The following is a 22,601-nucleotide window of genomic DNA, read 5'->3' as shown; positions in this document are numbered from 1 at the left end:
CTAAACCCTTCTCAGACATGGCAAGCGATGCCATTAACCGGGTGGAGATCTCGTCAACCATCTCAAAACAACCACAACAGTGCTGAGAAAAAGATGAAACCCGGGACGAGCTCTCCTGCTTTCTCCTATGGTCGCACACAATAGCTATCATTGTTTTAACTTGAAATTACTTGGATCTTTAAGGGCAACACTTATTCTTGTCACAAAAGCAACATAAAGAGGAGCAATGACCATACAATAGTGAACACTTGGATTCTGACTATCAATTGAAGTCACATGATCCAATAATATACATAACATGATGGAATGTTTTAAAGATCAATGCCACATTTTCTTTGCAAACAAAACTTCACAATCAAACCAACAAACTGAATTCATACACTTGATTGTAGAAGGAAAGCACATTTACATTCTGGTTGTTTCAGCTTTATTTCTAAAACTCTATGCTAATCTTGTAATTGATGGAATACTTTTACATCTGAGTCTGAATTGAACCTGCTGATAATTGACTGGCAGGCCAAATCAATATCCTGTAGGACCTAATATTTGCTTTTCGGATGAATGAATTGTTTTTTCTCACCTTTAATGACGTCCTTTGCACTCGAATCACTTTTGCCATGCGACCTGCAGTAAATCATCAACTGTGTTAAAGCTTTGGAGCTTGTAGTATTGAGACAGTATAGCTGGGCAAACACTGAACTTTCTTTACAACTAAATTCCAAAAGCCTGCAAGGCAAATAAGTTACATAGCAATCAGAGCAATGTAACTGCATTTCATAGTGGAGCGAAAATAAGAAGTTAGAAAAGGCTCAACATTGTCTTCATTTTACATTTATTCTAAGGGAAGAACACCTCAGATTCCTGTAGCATCCCGCCTAAAATTACACCACAGGAGCAGTTCTCTGATGATTTAGTTAAATCCATGGCCATTCTTTTTTACCTAGTCAAATGAATATATTAAACAAAAGAGGGCAAAGCCCCAGTACAAAGAAAACTGGGTAAAAAAACCCAATTAAGGGCAAGAGAAACTCTGGACAGCAATAGGCACAAACGTATCCATGGAACCAAAAGAAATAAAAAGAAATAGCAAACTCAGTCAATTGCAGCATTCCATTATTCGATGTAACAAGAAACAAAGTCTATTGTGAACTGCATTCAGAATCAACTGCAGAGTGATAGAAGGTAGGCAAGAGGTGCTTTTACAAATTCTATTGTTTCATTCCATATAAAGTTGACTGCACAACTGATTATAGACAACACATGGCAGATATTTTGAAAGAAAAAGTATTTCCTTTCATTTGACTCAAAAGCCACCAGTCTGCTCCCATGAGCAAGCAGTTTCAAGGAGGCTATCTACAATCATGGTGAAGAACAGATCTAACAAGAAAAAGTGATTCAAAAAGCAAGGATTTCTAGATGAAGAGAGCTACAATCAACTTCAATTAGCCATAATTTTATTAAAAATTAATTAATTAAAAAAAAAAAAAAATACTTGCTCATATAAACTAGGCCATCCTGTGGATGAGCGTAAAGTACCCCACTGCTCATCAATACCCTATTGCAGATTTATAAAAGAGAAGAACTTGTTCCTCAACCTATTTTGGGCATATATTCATACAGAAGAACACATTGACTTCCTTACTCTCCGCCAAACCTTGCAGTATAGAAGGAGAAATTTTCAATTGGTGGGATTTCATCAAGTTTGTATATGTATAGGAAAAACCAAAAACAAAATAAATGAATATTCATTGATTTATCATGTGTACTACAACTTTGACAATGTTAGAATCTCATGCGTCTTGTACTCTTGTTACATTTATCGTTTATAGCCACTACTTCAACTTTCAACCTAAGTTGCAGCACAGGAGGAGAATTTTCGAGGGTTTTCTAAAAAGTTGTATATGCATAGAACAAACCAAAGCTAAAATATGGTTTTCTGACTTAGGAACATGAAGTCGATCCAGACTTTCAAAAAAGTTCGATAAACGACTCTTCATCCACCTAGCATTGTATTACAAAGTTGACAAAGTTAGAATCTACTGTGTGCTTTTGAAACTTCTATAGTGGGCATATTTTTCTAAATTTCAAAGAATCAAAACTAGCTAATCTCCACGTATGACCCTATTAATGTAACAGAAAGCATAAACATAATTGAGTCACTTGTGCACAGATAATCTCTAAAAAAAACAGGTTCAGTTAGTGTAGTGATTGAACTGGTGTATACATCAGCTGATAAGTGTATGCAATTACAAGGGTAATGAAATCCTTTCCTTTTGCTAAACAAAGGCAACAAATTGCAAATGAGTATAGTTGGGTTACACTCATGCTAGTTTTCAGGGGCGCAACAATGAACATCAAAGGAACACAGAAAAGAATGGCAAAAATGAAAAATACAGCAATTAACATACTCATGCTAGTACTCATTCCAGTCACACAAATACTAATTGGCCACCTCAATCCATATTCATATTCTGATTTTGATTCGCCTCAGGATTATCATGGAATGTTCCCTCAGCCTCGACAGCTGGAAACGTCCTACTCAGGGCATTAATCCCATTGACCTTTTACAAAGTTTTGTGATACAGTAATATACATAACAACATGAATTGCTTCAATTATCAAATATCGAACACTATTAACTCATAAGTTTCCTTCTATTATCAAATATAGAACACTATTTAACTCATAAGTTTCAGCTATTTAACTCATAAGTTTCAGCTCAGTTACAAGTGTGATGAATTGTTTCCAATTTGGAAACATAATGGAAATAAGTTGTGAAGATTATAGTTGCATTTGTGCTAGTTTCAGGGTTTACTAAGCAACATCCACAGTTTCACAACCCATTTCAATGACACTAATCCACATCAAAGGAAGTATTATAGAAGTCGAAAAGAACAGAAATGAGTATATATTAAGAGAAATACTCTTAACACTAGATTTCACATCCATAACTTACTAGCTTAACAATATCCAACAATTTACATAACATGATCAATGTGACATATGACACATAATACCCTTTTGTTCAAACACAGATATTGAAGTGACAACCAAATTAGGGTATAAGGGAGCCCTTACAGTACCTTTAGCTCCAAGCAGTCGAGCCTATTCAGTAAGCGAGATTATACATGAGTAGCTCATCCAGACAAACCAAATAGACACTCTCCTCCAATCCCAAACATAAGGGTCCAAGACGAGAGCAAAGCAGTGAACACAGTGAAAACAACACGGATCTCACAACATAGCAGTGGATGCAAGGAAAAGAGCAGGAGTGGAGGAGAGCAGGCCAGAAGTAGATGCAGTTGAAACCGAACTGGTAGAACCAATAGCGTAGCTGACTGATCGTTCCTTCGACAGCCCCAGTGGACCGTCTATGGTGGGACAAACCGGTGTTGAAGATGATGGAAGCAGAATTTTTGCACTAGGGTTAGGGTTTGGGATGTTGGAGTTACTCGGTGAGGCTTCCATCTTACCACAAAGCTTGATGGAGAGTTGGAAAGGATAGAGAAAGAAATGGAAGAAAGATGCACCACATTTTTGTTTTTGAATGCTGTAGTTCAGGCATTTCACACCTAGAGAATTACAATTCTCAATTTTCGATGTGAGATCCTGTAGGACCTGTACACAGTTTTATTAAGCTGGTCATGAAGCTACTAACTTACTAAAGTTAATGAATCTATTAAACTATGTTAGCCAGGATTAAAACTAGTGGTCTAGTGCATTGATAATCTCCACTCCTATGTGTAATCCAACTGCTCAACCATCTCATTTTTCTTGGTGAGCCTCGATGGAGCAAGGGATATATTAATGGAAACAGATAAGAATGGGGAGAGAGAGAGAGAGAGAGGCATGTCCATATTTTTCCCCAAAAGAAATCAAAACATGAAGCCACCCATTTTTTCATATGGTCATATGAGCATAGCATCCTGTTGATGAGCATAAAGTACCCTAAACATAGCCCCCATCAGTACCCCATTGTAGAGTGATAATAATAGGAAGAGCTTCTTCATCATCCACTTGACTGGGCAAAAATTCATAATAGAAGAACACATTGACTCCTCTAACTTTCAGCCTATTGCAGCACAGAAGAAGATATTTTCATTGGTGGGCTTTCATAACGTCTTTATACGTATAGAACAAACCAAAAACAAAATAGACAAATCTTCATTGGCCTACTATGGTATGTTTCAAAGTTGATAAAGTTGTAAATCTCCTGTGTGTATATTAGATAAAACTTCCATAGCACCTCCTCTAAACTTTCAGCCTATACTTGCAGCAGAGAAGAATAAATTTTCAAATGGTGGGATCTGAAAAAGTTAGTATATGTATAGAACAGAACAAGACTAAATTAAACGAAACTTCATCTACCTATCGTGGTGTATTTCAAAGTTAGAATCTCCTGTGTGTTTATGTTAGATAGAATTTTCTCCTAAAATTTCGAAGAAACTGCTAAAAATTCATAAAGCCGAAGTTAACCCTCCACCTATGGCCCTATCCACGTAACAGAAAGTATAAACAACCTCGAGGACTCGTGCACAGAAAATCTCCAAAGAAACAGGTTCAGTTAGTGTAATGATGGAGCTGGTGTATCATCAGCTGCATTCATGCTAGTTTTCCAGGGCTTACAAAGAAACACTATCAATTTCAATTACAACAATCCACACCCAAGGGATCACATAATATGAAAATATAATCTCAAACACTTGAATTCGAATTCGTATTCCGACTAGCTTAACATGATCCAACAATATACATAACAAGATCAAACCAAATTACATGATCAAAGTGGTGAGGGTAGAAGGAAGGCATACATTAGCGGCTCAGCTCCAACCAGTGAGTCCAATTCTGTCAGCAAGGTTATACATGAGCAGTTCATCCCAGACATGCCCGAACAGACGCTCTCCTCCAATCCCAAAGGTGAGGGCCCAGGACGAGAGCAGAGCAGTGAACACGGCGAATCCAACGGCGGATCTCAGGACGTAGTGGTGGATGCGAGGGAAAGAGCGGGAGTGGCGGAGAGCGGGCCAGAAGTAGAAGCAGTTCACGGCCCAAAGCAACGGAAGCAGAGCGAACCCGAACTTGTAGAACCGACGGGCGTAGCTGACCGATTCTTCCTCCGACAAGCCCAGTGGACCGTCGATGGTGGGCCACAGAGGGGGTGGAGACGACGGGAGGAGAATCCTTGGGCTAGGGTTAGGGTTTTGGATATCGGTGGCTTCCATCTTGGAACGAAACCCCAAACGACGACGGGCAGAGCGTTAGAAATGAGGGCAAGAGCTGCATATATGATATTGAATTTGTATTTGTATGTTTCTCCCTTTTTATTTTTTTTTGGCAATTTTGTATGTATAGAGTATGGACAAGTGACGCATCAGATTCGGAGAGGATCAACCTAATTTTGAATCTGTCAATAACTATAAAATTCAACTCGACTCGATATATGTTTAATTATCAAATTATTAACAGATCGGATCACCTAAATTCGTATTTAATCCGTTAAATAAACGTATTAACATATCTAAATCGTTGCCAGATCAATTGATCAAAATTTTAATCCAAACTCTCGTTCAATAAGTGTGGATTCATATCAAAACTCGGTTAATTGACAAGTCTATCTTTCACTCTCTTCTTAACATTATCTCTTTGACCCAAATTAATAATTTCTTTTCTTTTCTCTCTAACGGCACTGCCACCCGAATTTGTGAAACTCGAAAAGTAATATAGCGGGTTGTATGTAGGTAATTGAACCAAGGGATATAAAGTCTTCAAGGAATCAAGTGACGGATTCCAATGTCACTATCGCCGAGTCCGCCTCTAACCAAATGTGAGTCTAATGTCAGACCCAAGCTATATGAAGAGTCCCAACGACTGCCAATACTTCAGCATTAATAGCACTGGGAATATTAGTTACAGAAGGGAAAACTCATCGAAAAAGAGAAGGAAAACACATCGAAAAATACCATTAGAATATCTAAAAATACCACTGAAGCCAGCATGATTTTCATCTTTAAAAGATCCACCAGTATTAACCTCTAACTAGTTTAAAGTTGAGCATGCCAAGCACGGGAATTTAAATAGGAGCCTCAATATTCATAGACGAAACCACAGTAATATTATAGATTGGAAGAGCACAACAAAAAGAGGTATGAAAAGTTACTTAACCGCTAAAACCATCAAACCTTAACTTGTTTTGTTTTGTCCAAATGCACCAAACAAAGTTGCAAAATGCAAACCTCCAAAATAGAACACATGATGAAGCAATTGTGGCAGTGGACTCAAAAGAGAACAATTGTTGGAGAGAAGCTTGTGTAGGAAGATGAAGATGAAGAGGCCCAATATTCAAGTACTCCAAACATTCATGATACAACAATCGAGATATATGTAATCGACCATTTTAGTATTTGAATGGCAAAAAGAACATTGGGAACACATTTCCACACCACCTCTTTGAAGGACATTGTCAACCAAAATTCACTCATCATCAAATACTTTCCAAGTCAATATACTCTTCTCAGGTTGGCTAACTTGATATCAAATATTAGTACCCCAATTAAAAATAGGGCAATGAGCTAGAATTAAGTCATATACTGTTTTTGCATTGCTTGCCAGAAGCAATACTTGGCCAATTTGGTTAGTTAGAATAGGCATAAACTAGAATCACAACTTTAAATATATGTTCTGCAACATTTGAAAAGTTTGAGGTTTAGTCCACGACAAATTTCATTGAGGATTTATAATAAAATCTTGCCTCATCAATTAGAGATAAGGTGATATAGTCTGATAAATGTTTCATAAGGAAGAAAGAGGAGAACCAAACCAATTAGCTCTCCAGAAAAGAATATTTAAACCATTACCAATCAACCACCGCAAATTAGCAAGAATAAAAGGCCAAAGTTTCTTCAAACCAAGTCTAATCAAGTATATGTGAGACCTGAATGTAAATAGCGTGCTCTTAAGATGGTAGCTGAAGGCAATGAGTTCTCCTTCAAATGATCAAATCCAAACAATGCTTCAAAGCCTAAACCCCATGCTCCTTAAGGAAACAACATTGAGAACTAGCGATGAAAATTGAACTCTCATCAAACCAAAATATATTATGTATCCAACCTTGAATATTGAACAAAAGCGATTGAGGCCATTGATACACTTGAAAACTACAAATTAGCAAGCTTTGGGTTACTAATGAAATGAGTTGCAATCCTACAACTTGTGACAACTGATGACCCTTCTATGTAGTGGGCTTACAAAGAAATTAACCAGAAATAGAGTAAAAATATTCCTACTTTGGAGGCCCTTGAAAAATCGTAACACCTAAGTAAATAAAAGAGTACCCTCCCAAATATCTAAAAGGTGTTGAACAATGATCTCTCTTGGGTCCGCAAACTTGGTAAGAAAAACTCAAGATTTTATCTTGTTTACAACTTAACTAAAGTTCCAATCATATTCATCCAAGAAGCAAATTAAAGCACAAACACCTCTAGAATTACCTTGCATGAAGACCACTATATCCTTCGTTAATTTGCTATAAGCACATGAGAAGTAGGTGTAACCCTCCTTGGAGCAGCAATGCCTCTGACTTAATGTAAGAAACTAATTAATCTTGTAATTCCATGACTTATACCCTCCTCTAGTATGCAAAATAGTAATGAGATCTCCTTGTGTAAACCTTTTGACCAAAAAAAGAATCTAAGTTACTGTGCATTAATTAGACTTCATAGTTAAGTAGAGTTCAAAATATTATGCAACCAAGTATCAAACAGAGGAGCAAAGCTGAAGAGTGAAGGACACAAAGCAAAAAGGCCCAATCAATAGCATAAGAAGCCTTACTAATTAGGTTGAATTGTTTTTAAGTCCTAGCTCCAATTACACGCTCATATCCTAAGTGTTGACCTAAAGAACAAAAACATATAAAATTTTTCCATAAAACAAAACCAAACAATCATCATAAGCCAAACTTTCAAAGCTAAGATAGCAAAACAAAGAGTTTGTCACATAATTGGGGCTTTAAACATTGCCCCTAATAGAAGAAAGCTAGCCACACATTGTTCTGAAATCACGAAATAAAAAATGTAAAGTTGAATTACTAGAAAAGTAAAAACCGTAAAATAGGCTAGGAGGTGAAGACACAACTACACTTTTTGAGATGATATTGGACGCAAGAACTCTTCCAAGGTGATGATCACAGTAATGATTGATGGCAAATGTGGATGATGTGCATGGCAATAACTCTTCCTTGGATGGTGAAATTGAAAACTTTGTGTATTAGAGAGGTTATGGACGAGAAAGCTTTGTAAGGTGTGTGTAAATTGTGTTAATTGAAGCCTCTTTATAGAGAGGATGCCAACTTTGTCTTCTCTTTGACGTTTGCTTGCAATTTACTTCTCTAGTTGCTTTAGATTTTCCTTTGATTGGAGCACATATTGGGAACCAATGAATTAAATCCATGTCATCGGAATTGGATCATCAAATCAAGATGTAATCTTGTAGGATTCCTCTCGCTTCTCTTTGTCATCCATAGCTTGTTGAACCTTATATTTTACACGGCAATAGGATATATTCCTTGTTGGAATAGGATTTGACTTTTAGTTCCCTTCTTTTTTGCATAAGATTTCCTTGTTGAACTAATTGATTTCTTTTTTTCAATTATTCTTGAAGCTTCTTTAAGATTTTTAAGCTCTCCTTGTGCAACTAGGATTCCATATTCATCTAGAAGAATCCCATCTTGATGTCCTCCATGCCTTTGACCTTTTTTCTTGGGCCTTTTTGCGTCCAAATAATTCCTCTTAGCTCCTTTGTATTCTTTTTTGCTCTAATATTCACCTAAAAATAAAATAAAGTTAAAAATTATATATTAACAAAAATAACTAAGTAAAATATAAATGATTAAATAATATATTCGTCGCATTTTATGCTCCTATCAATGACACTTCTTATATATGAGATTTATACATAAAAAAGGCAAGAGTGATTGATCCACGATAAGTGGCCTTTTGTAAAAGCAGTCTAGTTAGGTAAGAGAAAAAAAAATCTAGGAAGCCACAGTTCCAATTTATCTGCTATTAATTTCGTGATAGCGTAGAAGGAAAAATTAGCAAGTCCAATTTGGCAATGGTCTGCAATGCTGTCAGCTTTTTGTTTTTTACATATAAGAGTGACCATCTTGGAGTTAAATCAGTGAGGCAACATGAAATCAATAGCAAAATTTTTTTTGTGTAGTTGTAATAACATATGTAGAAATCACTAACCAATAATGATGAAAAAAACATCCACTAAAACCATTAAGGCTAAGGTTCACTAAAGTCATCCATGAATTTTATTGTAGACTGAATCATATCAATAGTATGCATTGTTGTAAGAAGCAAATTATCCTTAATTGTAGTCAAGTTAGGTATTACAGGCTCTAAAAGGCCTATGTTGACAATACTTTAGTTTTTTTTTTTAGAATGACAATACTTTAGTTTTGAGTGAAGGCAGAACTAAAATAATGGACTAAATAACTAAAAATCAAGTTGCGATCTTATAAAAATACCTCCAACGAGAGGAGAGACGTACACCATAAAAAAGCCAACACATGTGAGATTTTTTACATAAGAAAGTGTCGTACAAAGAAGCTTTGTAATGTGCTTGAGTAGCATCTTTATGTTGATAACTCTCTTCAGAGAGTTGGGTATCTCTATTCGGAGAGATAAGGGTCTAAGATTTCTTGTTGCAAAAGATAAAGGTTATACTTTGTAAATGCAACCTCAGATTTATATAACCAAAAGAAGAAACACTCTAATCTCTAATCATAATTTGAAGTACTTAGAACTTTGAAGATAAGATGAACATTGAACAAGCAACAAAATGAAGATTATCTAAAAAAGACAAGATTAAAAAATGATACTAGGTTGCTGCAAGTTGGCAACTACATGCTTTGAAAGTGAAATAGCGGCTTAGGAATAACATACTTTTAAAGGTAAAAATCTACAATTTGCATAGACCTTAGAAGAAAGAAGGTCCATCGTCTCTTGCTTGAGCCATTTAACACAGACTCTTTCTTATGAATATTTTTTTTTTTTATGCTGGGAAACATTTAGAATGACTTATTTATGCCATAAATTTCATCTGAAAAATAATACAAAAAATATTATTAGTTTGAGAATTAGATAGCTTATCCCTAAGCCTCCTCAGTTTGGCCGTTTATATTTCTAAAACACATGACTACTCCAATGCTTAAGACATAACTTTGCAAAGTTATAACATTGGTTAACATAGTATTGTTGTTTTATGGCAAGAAATCTCAACAAAATCATTAAAATAAGAATCACTATAAAAGAAATAGGCAAAAGCTAAGAACTTTCATTATGACAACAAAAATTCCTCACAAAAGCTAGGTATAAGCAAGAAAATTTTAGTTGTTGCATATGATCCAAACGATGACAACCAATTTGTCGCATAAATTGTAAGTGAAGGAACACTTGACTTTTCATACTTGTTTTTGTATTTTTTATGAAGAAAATTTTTGAATTAACTTGATTAACGTACAGCATGCCATACAAAGTATCAGAAATTTCAAATTGCAAAATAGTTATCAAGATGTATTTTCAAATTTACTTTAAGTGCTTCTATGTTAGTGATGGGGATTAGTAAAAATGGCTTTGAATTTGTAAAGCAAAATATGGTTATGGATGATTCTACGTTTTCTTTGTTAAAATGTGATTAATAAACATACAAGTCTGATAATTGTATTTTGTTTGTTGCACTTTCAAGAAGCATATCATCGATCATGTAGTGAGACTTTTTAGGATAAGTTTAAAGAGAAAATGATGTGTATAGATAGTTGAAGTAATTGAATTTGGGGTTGTTTGAAGTATCGTAAATTTTTTCGTGAGTAAAGTTCTTACTTTTTTGATAGCATCCCATTCATTAAGTATATAACCCAAACAACAAAGAAAATGTGAATACACAGTCATACAACTTAACAAATGATATAAATTAATTTAAGCAAGAAACCCTCAAATTATGTTGCAGTAGAATACAAATTATGCTAAAATCAAAAGAACGTACAAAAATTTGAGTAGTATAAGGAAATTTGGACTATGAAATAGTAACTCTTCCCGTGATATGAAGGGAAATTTTTTGTCTTTAATTTGGAACGCTTTGCTATTTTAATTGTGTTACATGCTAAGTTTGTAGTGGAAGATGTATACAATTGCAAATGTCAGAAGATCTTGGAGTTGATATGGCAGTGAAAGCTTTGCTATAAGCAGCGCTCTACGATTCCAATACTGGGAGAAATATTATTGTTTATAAATTTAGTTCAAATAAGTTCAAGGAACTTGTAGTCGAGTCAGTTCTGATGCTATTTTTGCACCTAATGACTATTTGAACCTGAAGAAGACAGTTTTATTACTTACCTCTCGTCTCATCAGGTAGAGTCATATGCAACATGGGTATGGACTAACTTTGGAGGAGTAACTGTTGACCTATGTCATTCAATAGGACTTGTGAGAGAAAACTTTCATCTTTATCATTTGCACTTAGATAAAGAATCTCATGTAAGTGCTACTGATATACATTCCAAGTTTTAAGAAAATTTGATGGACGCTGTGTTACTTGTATAGACTCTATGATCAGCGCATTATCATGCATATACATTGGTCCAGCTCTATGCTATTTTGCGGAGGCAAGCAAATTGAAGAAAATTGTCAAATGATTATAACAAAGCAATTGTTCAAATGGTATCCCGGTATCTTTCGCTTTCTGGCTTGCTTTGAACTGTTCAATATTTTGGGCATTTGTGGTGGTGAAACCGGAGGAGGTGCGAGAATAATGGGAACTTTCCTTAGAGTGATCACCGTCGGAGGTGGCGCTGTGATTGCGATATTGACTGTTGTTATTGGTGGCCTCAGTTGCCGACTTCATACAACGACTTCAATGACAGCATGAGTCATTACTGGGTCTGTTACTTTGCTAGCTAATGTTCTTATAATTGGGAGAGACGCTGTGGGCAGAGTCGTCTTCAGAGCGGGTAGAGCAGTCGTTAGAGCGGGTTTTCAATATATTAGATGAAGATTCTCATATAAGTGCTGTTGATATACATTTTATAGTTGTAAGAAAATTTTATGGACATTGTGTTACTTGTACAAACTCTATAATTAGCGCATTATCATGCATATACATTGGTCCAGCTCTATGTTATTTTGTGGAGGCAAGCAAATTGAAGAAAATTGTGGACTCTAAGAGATGGTAAAGAAATATCTATGTCTTTTATCACTTAAGTTTTTTTTCCCCCGCAAATGTCATTTTAAGTTCCCTTTTTAGGTCCAGCTCTATGCTCTTTTCAGGATGTTTCAATAATTAGTTGTACTCACTAAAACCTCATACAATACTATGTATAAGTTTTGTTTCTTTCATAAAAAAATTTACATCTTCCCAGTATGTTGTAGCATATACAGATAAAAGAGACTCTATCACAAACATATCAAACCCCGAATAGTGAATACCATTCCATTAATATGTAGAAACTATGAATTGATCAAATGAGTATAACAAATCAATTGATTGTTTTCAAGAAGAAAGCCCACTAATTGGTCATTAGCTAGCTAGCAGAGGATATTGCACTTAACATTAATGAACAAAATCTACGTTTATACGTTTTTTTTTTTCAAAAAAACATTAATGAAGCTACTTTTGTATACTATTACAATTATCCAAGGCGAAAAAGAAAACAAGATATATTGATTAGAGAATGACATCTTATCCAAGAATGATAAAGCTAGATTACACTTGGCCAATGACATAGTATGAAAAGAAACCAAGTTCATGAACGGTATGAGGATAATGATAATTTGTTGGGAAACTTTGAGACTATGGATATTCCGAAAGATCTCTTAACGATCACTATTACATATTTTTTAGGTCATAATGAAATTTTGAATGTCACTGCTGAGGAAAAATTAAAGTGTTCTGAGATGAAATACAAGCTTCAAGTCAAGAGTAATAAGAGAGATTGGCAGTGATGTAGTTGGCCTGATGGCTCAAAACTACAAATTGAAAAAATTGTCTATTTTATTTAATGAACTTGCTTGGTTAATACAATTTCTTATCTATATAAGGGGAATAGATAAAATTAAAAGTATCATGATAAAGTTGTTCAAACCAGAAGAGATAGTATTGAGTCCTGCAAGCTTCTCTAGGGTGAACAATCTTAGATACTTTGTTAATTGTAATGCATCATTTTCTGGTGACATCATTGATTATTTTCTGAATGAATTACAGTTCATTGATTGGCTTGACTTTCTATTTAAATCTTTCCATCCAATTTCATTTCAAAGAAGTTTTTTAGACTCTATATACCTCGTAGCAGCTTGTCATAACTGAGGGAGAGATTTAAGGTATATTCAATTGTTTTAAGGAGTTGGTTTTTTTTTCTTAACTGATTTTGTCAATACACAGCAGCGTACTGTCCATAATGAAAAAATCCAGTATCTTGAAGATCCTGAAAGTGCTAGAATTCCTGTTTTAGCACTAAAAGAATCAGATTGGTTCGACTTCCATAATCTTATTGGAAGTCATAATTCTGACTTATGTCTTCCTCCAACCCTCTTCATTGTCCCTGGACCTTATGTTGAAAGATATCAATGTTCAGAGTGAACATCCTCGAGTGTTGAGAATATATACATCCCACATGGGAAAAATGGGACCTTACCTATGGGTTTATAAGGGTTTGGGCCACTCCATCTATTGCCAATTGGTTTTGAATGTGAACCCCAGATTACTTTATCATGGTATCAGAGCAGGTTACCCACGTGTGTATGCCTAATGGCCACACGAGCTCCACGTCACCCAAAAGTTGTCCATGTGAATGGCTTGAAAATTCGCCACACATGCGGGGGTGTGTTGAGAATATATACATCCCACATGGGAAAAATGAGACCTTGCCTATGGGTTTATAAGGGTTTTGGCGACTCCATCCATTGCCAATTGGTTTTGAATGTGAACCCCATATTACTTTATCATCAAGAACACAAGCTTTGGCTTGTTGAAAATGGTTTTGTCCATAACCTCTGGACTAAAACCAATGATGATCTCAAGGGACTGTCACCCATCATAGTTAACTCAATCAAGAATGTTGGGAAAAATGATTGCATTCTTAGGATGAAGTTCATATCCACCCCACCAGAATGGATTTAGAAGAAAATGGTGAAGTTGAGTATATTTCTCCATATCCTTATGTGAGAATTATCTGAGGTAGATATCTTTAGCCTGCATGTGTGGGATATAATGGCCAACCAAATTCCAGCATTCCCTGGATGAAGGCTATGTCTCTGAATATATCAAAAAGATCATCGTAGAAGACCCTAAAAATACATTCTTGGTAGGAGGAGAGAAAATCATAATCACTGCCTATGATCACCCTGAAGTTGTTAGCAGTGACCTTTTTCTATCCCTCAAGAGAAAGGAAATCGACTCTATGTTAGCATGTTTACAGTGGATCAAAAAGCTTGAAAACGACAACCACTACAAAATGTATGCAGATATAGATATAGAGGAAAATGGAACAAAAGCATTATGGAAAGCAACTCTTTTGTCCTTGGCCATAATTATGATACAGATGAAAACATGTGAAGCAGCAGGTGTAGAAAACACCGAAAGCAACTTTGGCTTTTTCTAAAGATGCTTTTGCTTTACAAAAAGACGAAGGTGAAAAACATTTCACCTAAAGGAATATGCTTTTCGTCAATCGACCTCAATCATCAAGAGCACTCACGAGAGCAGAAAATAATGGAGTTGTTCTGTACATTTTGATACTTTGAATTTCAGTTTGAATTCCGCTCCCTATATAAGAAGCTTTAATTTCAGTTTGGAAGGCATCAGAAAATTGAGCAGATCGAAGAGTCTTCTCTCAAGAAGTAAGAAAGGCATAGTAGCAGTGTGCTCTTTCCTTCCTGTTGAGTGTGGAGTGGTGTGCTTTCTTTTTCAAGTAAGTATCTGTAATCATTCTCATGGATAGCTAAACAGCTAAAAAGCTGTTTACCTGAGAATGAGGCTCTAAATTCTTAGCTTGTAATTATGTTTAAATAAATAATTTCAGATTGCTCATCCACTTCGTCAATATTTCAGTTTTATATTGTTATATCTGTGTTCAGCCTTAATCCTGCACTGTCTTTAAGTTTAGATTTTCTGTTTCTTAGGAAGATTTGCTTAAGCTTAAGATGGAAACAAGCAGCAGTGATTCCGCTTGTTAAAATAACCGTTAGGCAGGGAGCCGTTAGGTGAAAAACATGGGCATGTTGAAGGTTAGTTTTGTTTTTCTCAAAAGTTTGAACATATTTTTTTTCTAATAAAATGTAAATTTTGAACCCAAAAGTCAGCATAGGATACATTACGAACTACCCTAAAAATGACTACCCTTATGAGTCTTTTCCCTTAATGTTTTGTGTACGTAATTGGTCAAAATACCAACTTGTTGGATTGATTGGGCAAAATATCAACTTGTTGGATTGATTGGGCAAAATACATAGTGATTTTGCGCAAACGGGCAAAACCTCGGTTATAAATGCATGGAAGAATTCCACAAATGGTTACTCAACTATGACTCATTCGACACTTTGGTTACTCAATTTTCAAATATATCACTTTGGTCACTTAACTATTATTCTGTCAATCACTTTAGTCACCCAAGGGGCATTTTTTCTCACTTTAATCGCTTCTCCCACTCATTCTAATACAGATTTCTTAATTTTTCACAATTGGTTGGACGAAAATATCATTAATATTGTGGCAAATAATTTTTTTTAATGAAAAAAATTAACGAAGTGGCTAAAGTGAATAACATAGTTAAAGTTGAGTGACCAAAGTGATATATTTAAAATGTGAGTGACCAAAGTGTCAAATACGTAAAAGTTGAGTGACAATTTATGATATTCTCTCTAAATGCATTTCGAACCACATGTGAGAACTTTGGTCGCCAATATGGAAGTTGCACTACCACAAGTTCCCCAACCAGGTTGTCTCCAAGCTCTTGCATCAAAACTACTCTTCTAGGTAATTTCCTATACAAGTTCAATATATTGATTGCCCTTTCTTAATAATGTCAATTTCCTAGTACAAAATCTTCCTATCAAAGGTTTTATTAAGTTTAATTTCCTTGTTTTACTCCAATCCACTTGCATACATGCTATTATAATCAAAGATTGTCTTGAACATGCATATAGATCGATAGATTTATCTTCATATACTGTAGGTGGAATTTTAGCCAAATAAACTAGCTCCTGAAAAAATTTACATTCATAACACAGGTCTTGCCATGGGTGTGGGACTATTGTTACTACTAATTAGTGCATATATGGTGGGCGCACAAGAGGAAATGTTTTTCAAATAAAATGGTGGTTTATTGTTAGAACAACTATTATTATCAGGTGAAGTTAACGTTGAGAAAATTAAGTTGTACAAATCAGAAGATTTAGAAAAGGCTACTAACAAATTCCACATTGATAGAATTCTTGGCCACGGAGGCCAAGGTACTGTTTACAAAGGAACGTTGCCAGATGGAAGAATCGTTGCAATAAAAAAAATCTAAAATAGTTGAGGAAAGCCAACTTTTACAATTCATAAATGAGGTTGTCATTCTTTCACAAATCAACCATAGGAATGTGGTTAAGCTATTGAGATTGTTGTTTAGAGAGTGATATACCTCTTTTGGTTTATGAATTCATACCAAATGGGACGCTTTCAAAGTATATCCAAGATCAGATTGAGGAATTTCCACTTACATGGGAAATGCGTTTACGAATTGCAAGGGAAATTGCGGGATCTCTTTCTTACCTGTACTCTGTGTAAATGCAAATCTGAAACTACAATTGCATATAAGACAAAAACACATATATTGCACTCACATACAAACATGCATATATAATTATAAAGAAACAAATATGCAGATCCTTAGAACAAGGAATGTGTATCCCTGCTGGAAACGATGAAGCCATCTCAAATATATGTCTTCTGTACTTCTCTTTGTTTGATGTCTATCTATGGGGCAAGAACTGAATAGCTCATGTCAAAGAGGGTATAGGGACCTAGTATTTATAGTGAAAACATCCTAATACAATGCCCTCCCATAAAGGATAATTGTAATCACAATAATGTCTGTAATCACTATGATATATGTATTCCGACATCTTAGTGCTTGATTCAAGCTATATATTTAGGTCTCCCAATATATTCATTTGATTCATATGATAAATATATTTAATAGGGAATATGAATTACTTAATATCTCTAATTACTTGCTCTATTAGTAACAGTAATTGCTGTGCTAAATATAAGCTTGTAATTGTTCAATATCAACTTACACTCTGCTGCTTCCTGCTTCCTTTCCCATTTATCACCGAGATGTCAAATCCACAAACATACTTCTAGATGAAAAATACAGAACAAAAGTTGCGGGCTTTGGAACTTCAAGATCCGTTTCCATCGACCAAACCCACTTGACCACACTTGTACAAGGCACATTTGGTTATTTGGACCCTGAATACTTCCAGTCAAGCCAATTTATAGAAAAAAGTGATGTCTATAGCTTTGGAGTTGTTCTTGTTGAGCTCTTGACTGGACGAAAACCTGTTCATGAGGCCGGTAACGAGAACACAAAAAGAATATAGAAGTCTTGCGACATATTTTGTTACTTCGATGGAGGAGGATAAATTATTCGATATTCTTGATGCTCGAGTTCTGAAAGAGTGTTCTAAAACAGATATCACAGTAACTGCTAACCTTGCAAGAAGGTGTTTGAATTTGAATGGAAGAAACTGCCCCACAATGAGAGAGGTCACGACAGAGTTGGAGGCCATGCACATGTTTGGAGAAAAGACCTCTTATGCTGATGAACAAAACAATGAAGGAGTAAAACTTGTCCATTGGGATGATATTTCAAGTTCAGTAGGAACTAGATCATCTTGGGATGGTGATGATCCGACATCTTCACTACTTGAACTTCCACAGTTATCTTTGAAGACATGGTGAACTAGACACCTCTTGCAAGTTATGTTTCTTTGATTTTATGCAGACAATTATGAATCTCATACTATGTTTATTGTTTTGTGCTACGGATATTAGTCATATTACTCTGTCTGTTCATTGAAGCTCACAGCCTGACAGGTATAAAACAAGAAAGGTTATGATAATTATATGTACTGTCTAGTAGGCTACCTACTAATTATGGCCCCATCAAAATTCACTTGAAAAGCAAAAGTAGTGAGTCAAGTTACATTTGCATTACGCTTTTGATCAGTAAGTTATTTTCATGATATAAATCCTCTGTAGTGCAAAATTCTTTCATCGTGATTTCTAAATGATCACTGTGTTTGTGAAAATGTCCAAGTGAACATTTGTGCATGCGTATTCACAGGTGTTTATGTTACGACCAAGAAATGCACTCTTGTATTTGTTTGGCGTGTTCTTGCTTTAGTTTGAATGTTGACAGCAATTCCACCATTGTTATATGATCAATTCATTTTCAGCTCTTCCAGTGTCAATAATAAAAATCCTGGTAATTTGTTGCACAAAAGAGGGACTAATTTAGCATTCAATAGTCTCTGATACAATGCACACTTTTATTGGTCTCGTCAATCACAAGTATTGACTGAACGTTTGCAGAACTCTGCATTTTCGATAGGATTGCAAGAATTGTCAGGCGAATGACCCCAAACATTATTCCTGCTAATAACTCTGTTCTGAGTTAGTTATCCGGTACGAGGAAGAAACTAACAAGGTGGAAGGTCTACAGTTGGAGGTAGGATAGATTGATTTGAGCCTTTCCCATTTTCTACCACAAAGGCAGTCTTCATTCCCCAGCTAGTATGCAGCTCCAAGTGACAGTGCATGAACCACATACCTGTACATGATCAAATATTGTTCAATGGGTCAGTAAAATATCTTGTATACAAATAATAAGTTCTCTCAGCTGAGTAAAAAACAAATCTTGCACTGTAAGTAACTTTGAGCTTTGAAGTTTAATGCAGCAGGTTATTTGGTTATTCTGATATATTTACCAGGTTTATCAGCCCTGAACTTATGGCAGCCCAACCACCGGTGGGAACTCCATGGTGTTTCTTTCAGGAGGATCCACCAAGTTAAATTTAGCCGGGTCCTTCTTGGGGTCAATGTTACCAACGCCGGTCCCAACAATGAAAAAATTGTAACCATGAAGGTGGATTGGATGGGATTCCACAGTGAGAAGATTGGTATCTTGTAGCACCAACTCTAATGTCGAGTTAAAGGCGATCTTGCTTAGCCAGGTGCCTAGTTTAGTCCCAAGGTTGGCAGTGAGTGGGGCACCAGTATAATTGAATGGTGTTGGTGGGCGGTCAGGGAAATCTGTGGAAAATACCCCCTTGGTGTTGAAGTAATAAGCTTGAAGCAGCCCGATTTGAGGCATCATGAAAGTGATGTTGTTCAAGGAAGCAGTGAGCTGTGTTCCATTCAGGCAAGTTGTGCATTGGTTGATTCCAAACCAATTGTGTACAAAAGATGTCTATCCACTTTAAGAAGTACATTAGGCTTCTCAGCTTGGCGTTGTAGCTCAGTACAAAAGCTGTGTCATTGAGTGCTGGAAGTTGGGAAAGGACTGGCAGCAATTAGGGATGCCTTTATATTGTAGGATTGCAGTGGCAGTTTTATTGTCTACGGAAAGAGGTGCATCCATGAATGACCTTGCAGCCATGAAGTATCTACTAGGGACTTGGTTTGCCCGAAAAAGAACATTTGTGGTCTGGCCTGGTGCAATTAGTATTGTCTGAGATGTAAATGGTTTGGTATAGACTGCATCAACCTCTACCACTGTCAAGTTGTGGCCAGCAATTGCAAAGAATAGTTCATCATTGAGTTCAGCATTGACTATCCGTAGCAGGTAAGTCTTTCCCTGTTCAACCTCCATTACAAAGGTATCTGAGATAGCGAAAATGAGAATGCAAAATTGCCGGTCCAAATAATTGCTTATGAAAAGAAGTGCTAGCCAAGTTATCAGTTTGACTCATTGAAATGTCATTGTATCACGTACTCTCATATTTTATGTCCATTGCCATACTATTTTCAGTGGTCATTGGCCTAGATTTGCAGTGGTAGCATAACATGAATGGGCTGACTTACGTTTTTCAGAACATGGAAAGAGCGGCCCTGGCTTCAAATTAATGGTATGTGCATCTGACATATTCGGAGGCAATCCCAGTCTGTTCCCTTGTTTAACAACCTCTTCACCATCGTTATTCCACCATTCTCCTGTGCCATTTTCAAAAGAACAATGTCGGACCACCGGCCAAGCTTGTTGCTGTTTAATAATGGTTGATCGAGGTTTGAAGGGTCTTTTGTAGTCAGGAAGTATGTACAGAACAGGACTTGTTCGTTCAAAATTGTGTGATTCTGTGATGGTTTCAATATGATTTCCTCTGCTATTGTGTTGTAATGATGACCCGTGGTTCATCTTTAGGAGTAAATTTTATCAAATCTTACACTTTAGATCTGGTTTTTTTACTTATAACTATACTGATTTGCACCAGGTATAGGAGACCTGCTTTGATGTTGAATTGATTTGGCTATGAAGGTTAAATGTCCTGCATACAAATCCGGCCTGACAAGTATTTTTAAGATTACAAACAGCTCAATGTGGTGGAACTTTTTCTGGACTGCATAACAAAACCAAATGAGAAGCTTGTGGAATTTGGGGTAGGTGGGATCTGCAAATGTTGCCCGGGTGAGTCTGCATGTTTATCCTTTTGCCAATCCTATGTCATTGGGCTGCAGCTCTTAGTTTCTTAAACTGACTATATTGTAAATGGCTAACACTAGTGTGCATGACTTTGGTATCTAATTCTACTTCAGTATCTTAGTAATGCAGATCCAGCTTATGCAGCAATTATCAGTCAGTATGGTGGGATCCCCTTATTATTCAATGTTTATCAAGCCCAGTTAGAAACACTGTTATGTAGGAAATCGTAGGCAACATGACTTCAATTCCATCCAAAAAGTACTATAGTACTTTTCTGTATCTGGACTTATCTGTGCATCTAATAGTATTTCAGTATTTCTAAACTTCACTTGATTTATTGTCTGAAATCTGAATGATACATCATAATTGATATGTGATTGATTGTTAGGTGAATTATGCAATTGGGTCACTTTACTATCTTTGCAACGCATCAAACAAGGAAGAGATTACGAAGCCAGAAGTGGTCGATGTCATGAAGAGATATGCTGCTGCAGTAAGTGTCAACAGCTTCAGTAATCTAGCCAAGCCATTTTTTGGAGAAATATGTTTCTGAAAATGAATTTTGAGACGGAGTAGGTCTGTTATTTAATGAACCCTCGAGTCACATCCCCTCTTTGAGTACCGTTCTGTTTCCTTGTTCAGAAAGGTTAAGCCCGGCTAGGTGGAATCATGTTTCAGAGACCGGGGGGTGCTTCTAATTCCAATAAAACTCAATTTGAAACGAGATTACCTTGGTTCCGTAAACCTTTATCCGTTTTCTTTCTGTCTTTTCTTTTCTTAATCTCTGGGTTAAGTGTGCATTTTCTATTGTCAGGAAGTGCAGCCAATTTTTTTTGTAGGATGATGACAAAGGGGAAAGAGCCATTTTAGAAATTGTACATCCGCGTATTCAATTTAAAACCCCTATATAACATTTAAAACATCTGTATATATTCAATTTTCGCTCTGTTGCCATGTTACACTTTCGACTACAAATGTTTTCAGGATTTTTTGATTTCGTTAGTCTTGTTGAACGAGGAGACACAACTTTGGCAATCCATAGGAACAAAGCTCTTGCAGTATAGCTTGGTACTTGCGATTTTTATTTGACCAGAATGGTTCAAAAAAAGAAACAATACCAATTGTCTTGATAGACGGTTAGACATGAGGTAGCAACCAAAAAGGAACAACTACGCCTTCTTCATTCCCAAAATAAGGACAAATAATGTCCAGAACCAGATTGAAAAAACATCGACTAATGACTAAACAAGTCGTAGTAGAACTAGGTGCTTAATTATATTTATGTTACTTTCTTGCCAAGCATAGCAGTAACTAAAAAATGAGATTGCAAATTAACCAATAGACCCCATGAATGAAGAAGGTAAAACAGACAGACCACACAGAAAATGATAATCGGAGAGACAGAGCGACCCCAAAATATAATCATCATTTACAAACTAGAATTGCAAGCCAGGAGAGCAGATAGATGAGACCGGTGGTACATTTGAACCACAAAGGAAACGGAATTGTAATGGAAATGAAAAATGCTGTCACGCCAAAGAAAATGCCAAATCGGTCAAGTACTTGAGCCGGTTGGGGACGGGTCAAGTGAATGAATTTAGCAATGAAGAAACAGGTAAAGGAGAAAATGAGGGTGAATGAGAGGAAGTAGAAGGTTAGAGGGAGCTGAGAGTAGACTTGAGCTGATAGCAGAGCTATAGCAATGGCTGATGCCAGGCAGAAGACAACAAATATCTTTGCCCAATCCAAGTTGCGGTACCTAGTAGCTTGAGCTTTGTCTGGTTGGGCTTCTACATCTTGGTCGCTGCCAGGAGGAGGACCATTAAAGAGGCTGCTGATTTTCTGGAATAATGGCTTC

The 22,601-nt window shown here is 36.1% G+C and overlaps 1 protein-coding gene and 2 pseudogenes across 2 annotated transcripts; 1 reads left to right on the top strand and 2 right to left on the bottom strand.

Annotated features, from left to right (window-relative positions):
- Window positions 1-260: 260 nt before the first annotated feature.
- On the bottom strand, window positions 261-5,317 carry LOC112170174 (probable gamma-secretase subunit PEN-2). 2 transcript variants are annotated; one of them, XM_040509099.1, is made up of 2 exons: window positions 4,812-5,317; window positions 261-726 (listed from the first exon to the last, which is right to left on the bottom strand). In XM_040509099.1, the coding sequence occupies exon 1, from the start codon at window positions 5,220-5,222 to the stop codon at window positions 4,821-4,823; it is 402 nt and encodes a 133-aa protein (XP_040365033.1). In that variant the 5' UTR covers window positions 5,223-5,317; the 3' UTR covers window positions 261-726; window positions 4,812-4,820. The 2 variants fall into 2 exon arrangements, with proteins under 2 accessions (XP_040365033.1, XP_024163129.1); XM_024307361.2 differs by having other exon boundaries at window positions 261-624; window positions 4,812-5,316.
- A 10,974-nt stretch (window positions 5,318-16,291) lies between these two features.
- Window positions 16,292-18,003, top strand: LOC112171005 (annotated as a pseudogene).
- Window positions 18,004-18,743: 740 nt separating this feature from the next.
- LOC112171004 lies at window positions 18,744-21,052 on the bottom strand (annotated as a pseudogene).
- Window positions 21,053-22,601: the final 1,549 nt, after the last annotated feature.

This window comes from Rosa chinensis, chromosome 6 (genome assembly GCF_002994745.2).
Source record: "Rosa chinensis cultivar Old Blush chromosome 6, RchiOBHm-V2, whole genome shotgun sequence".
Lineage (NCBI taxonomy): Eukaryota > Viridiplantae > Streptophyta > Magnoliopsida > Rosales > Rosaceae > Rosa > Rosa chinensis.
Note: the sequence above shows the minus strand (reverse complement) of the source record. Positions and strands in the feature narration are given on the sequence as shown.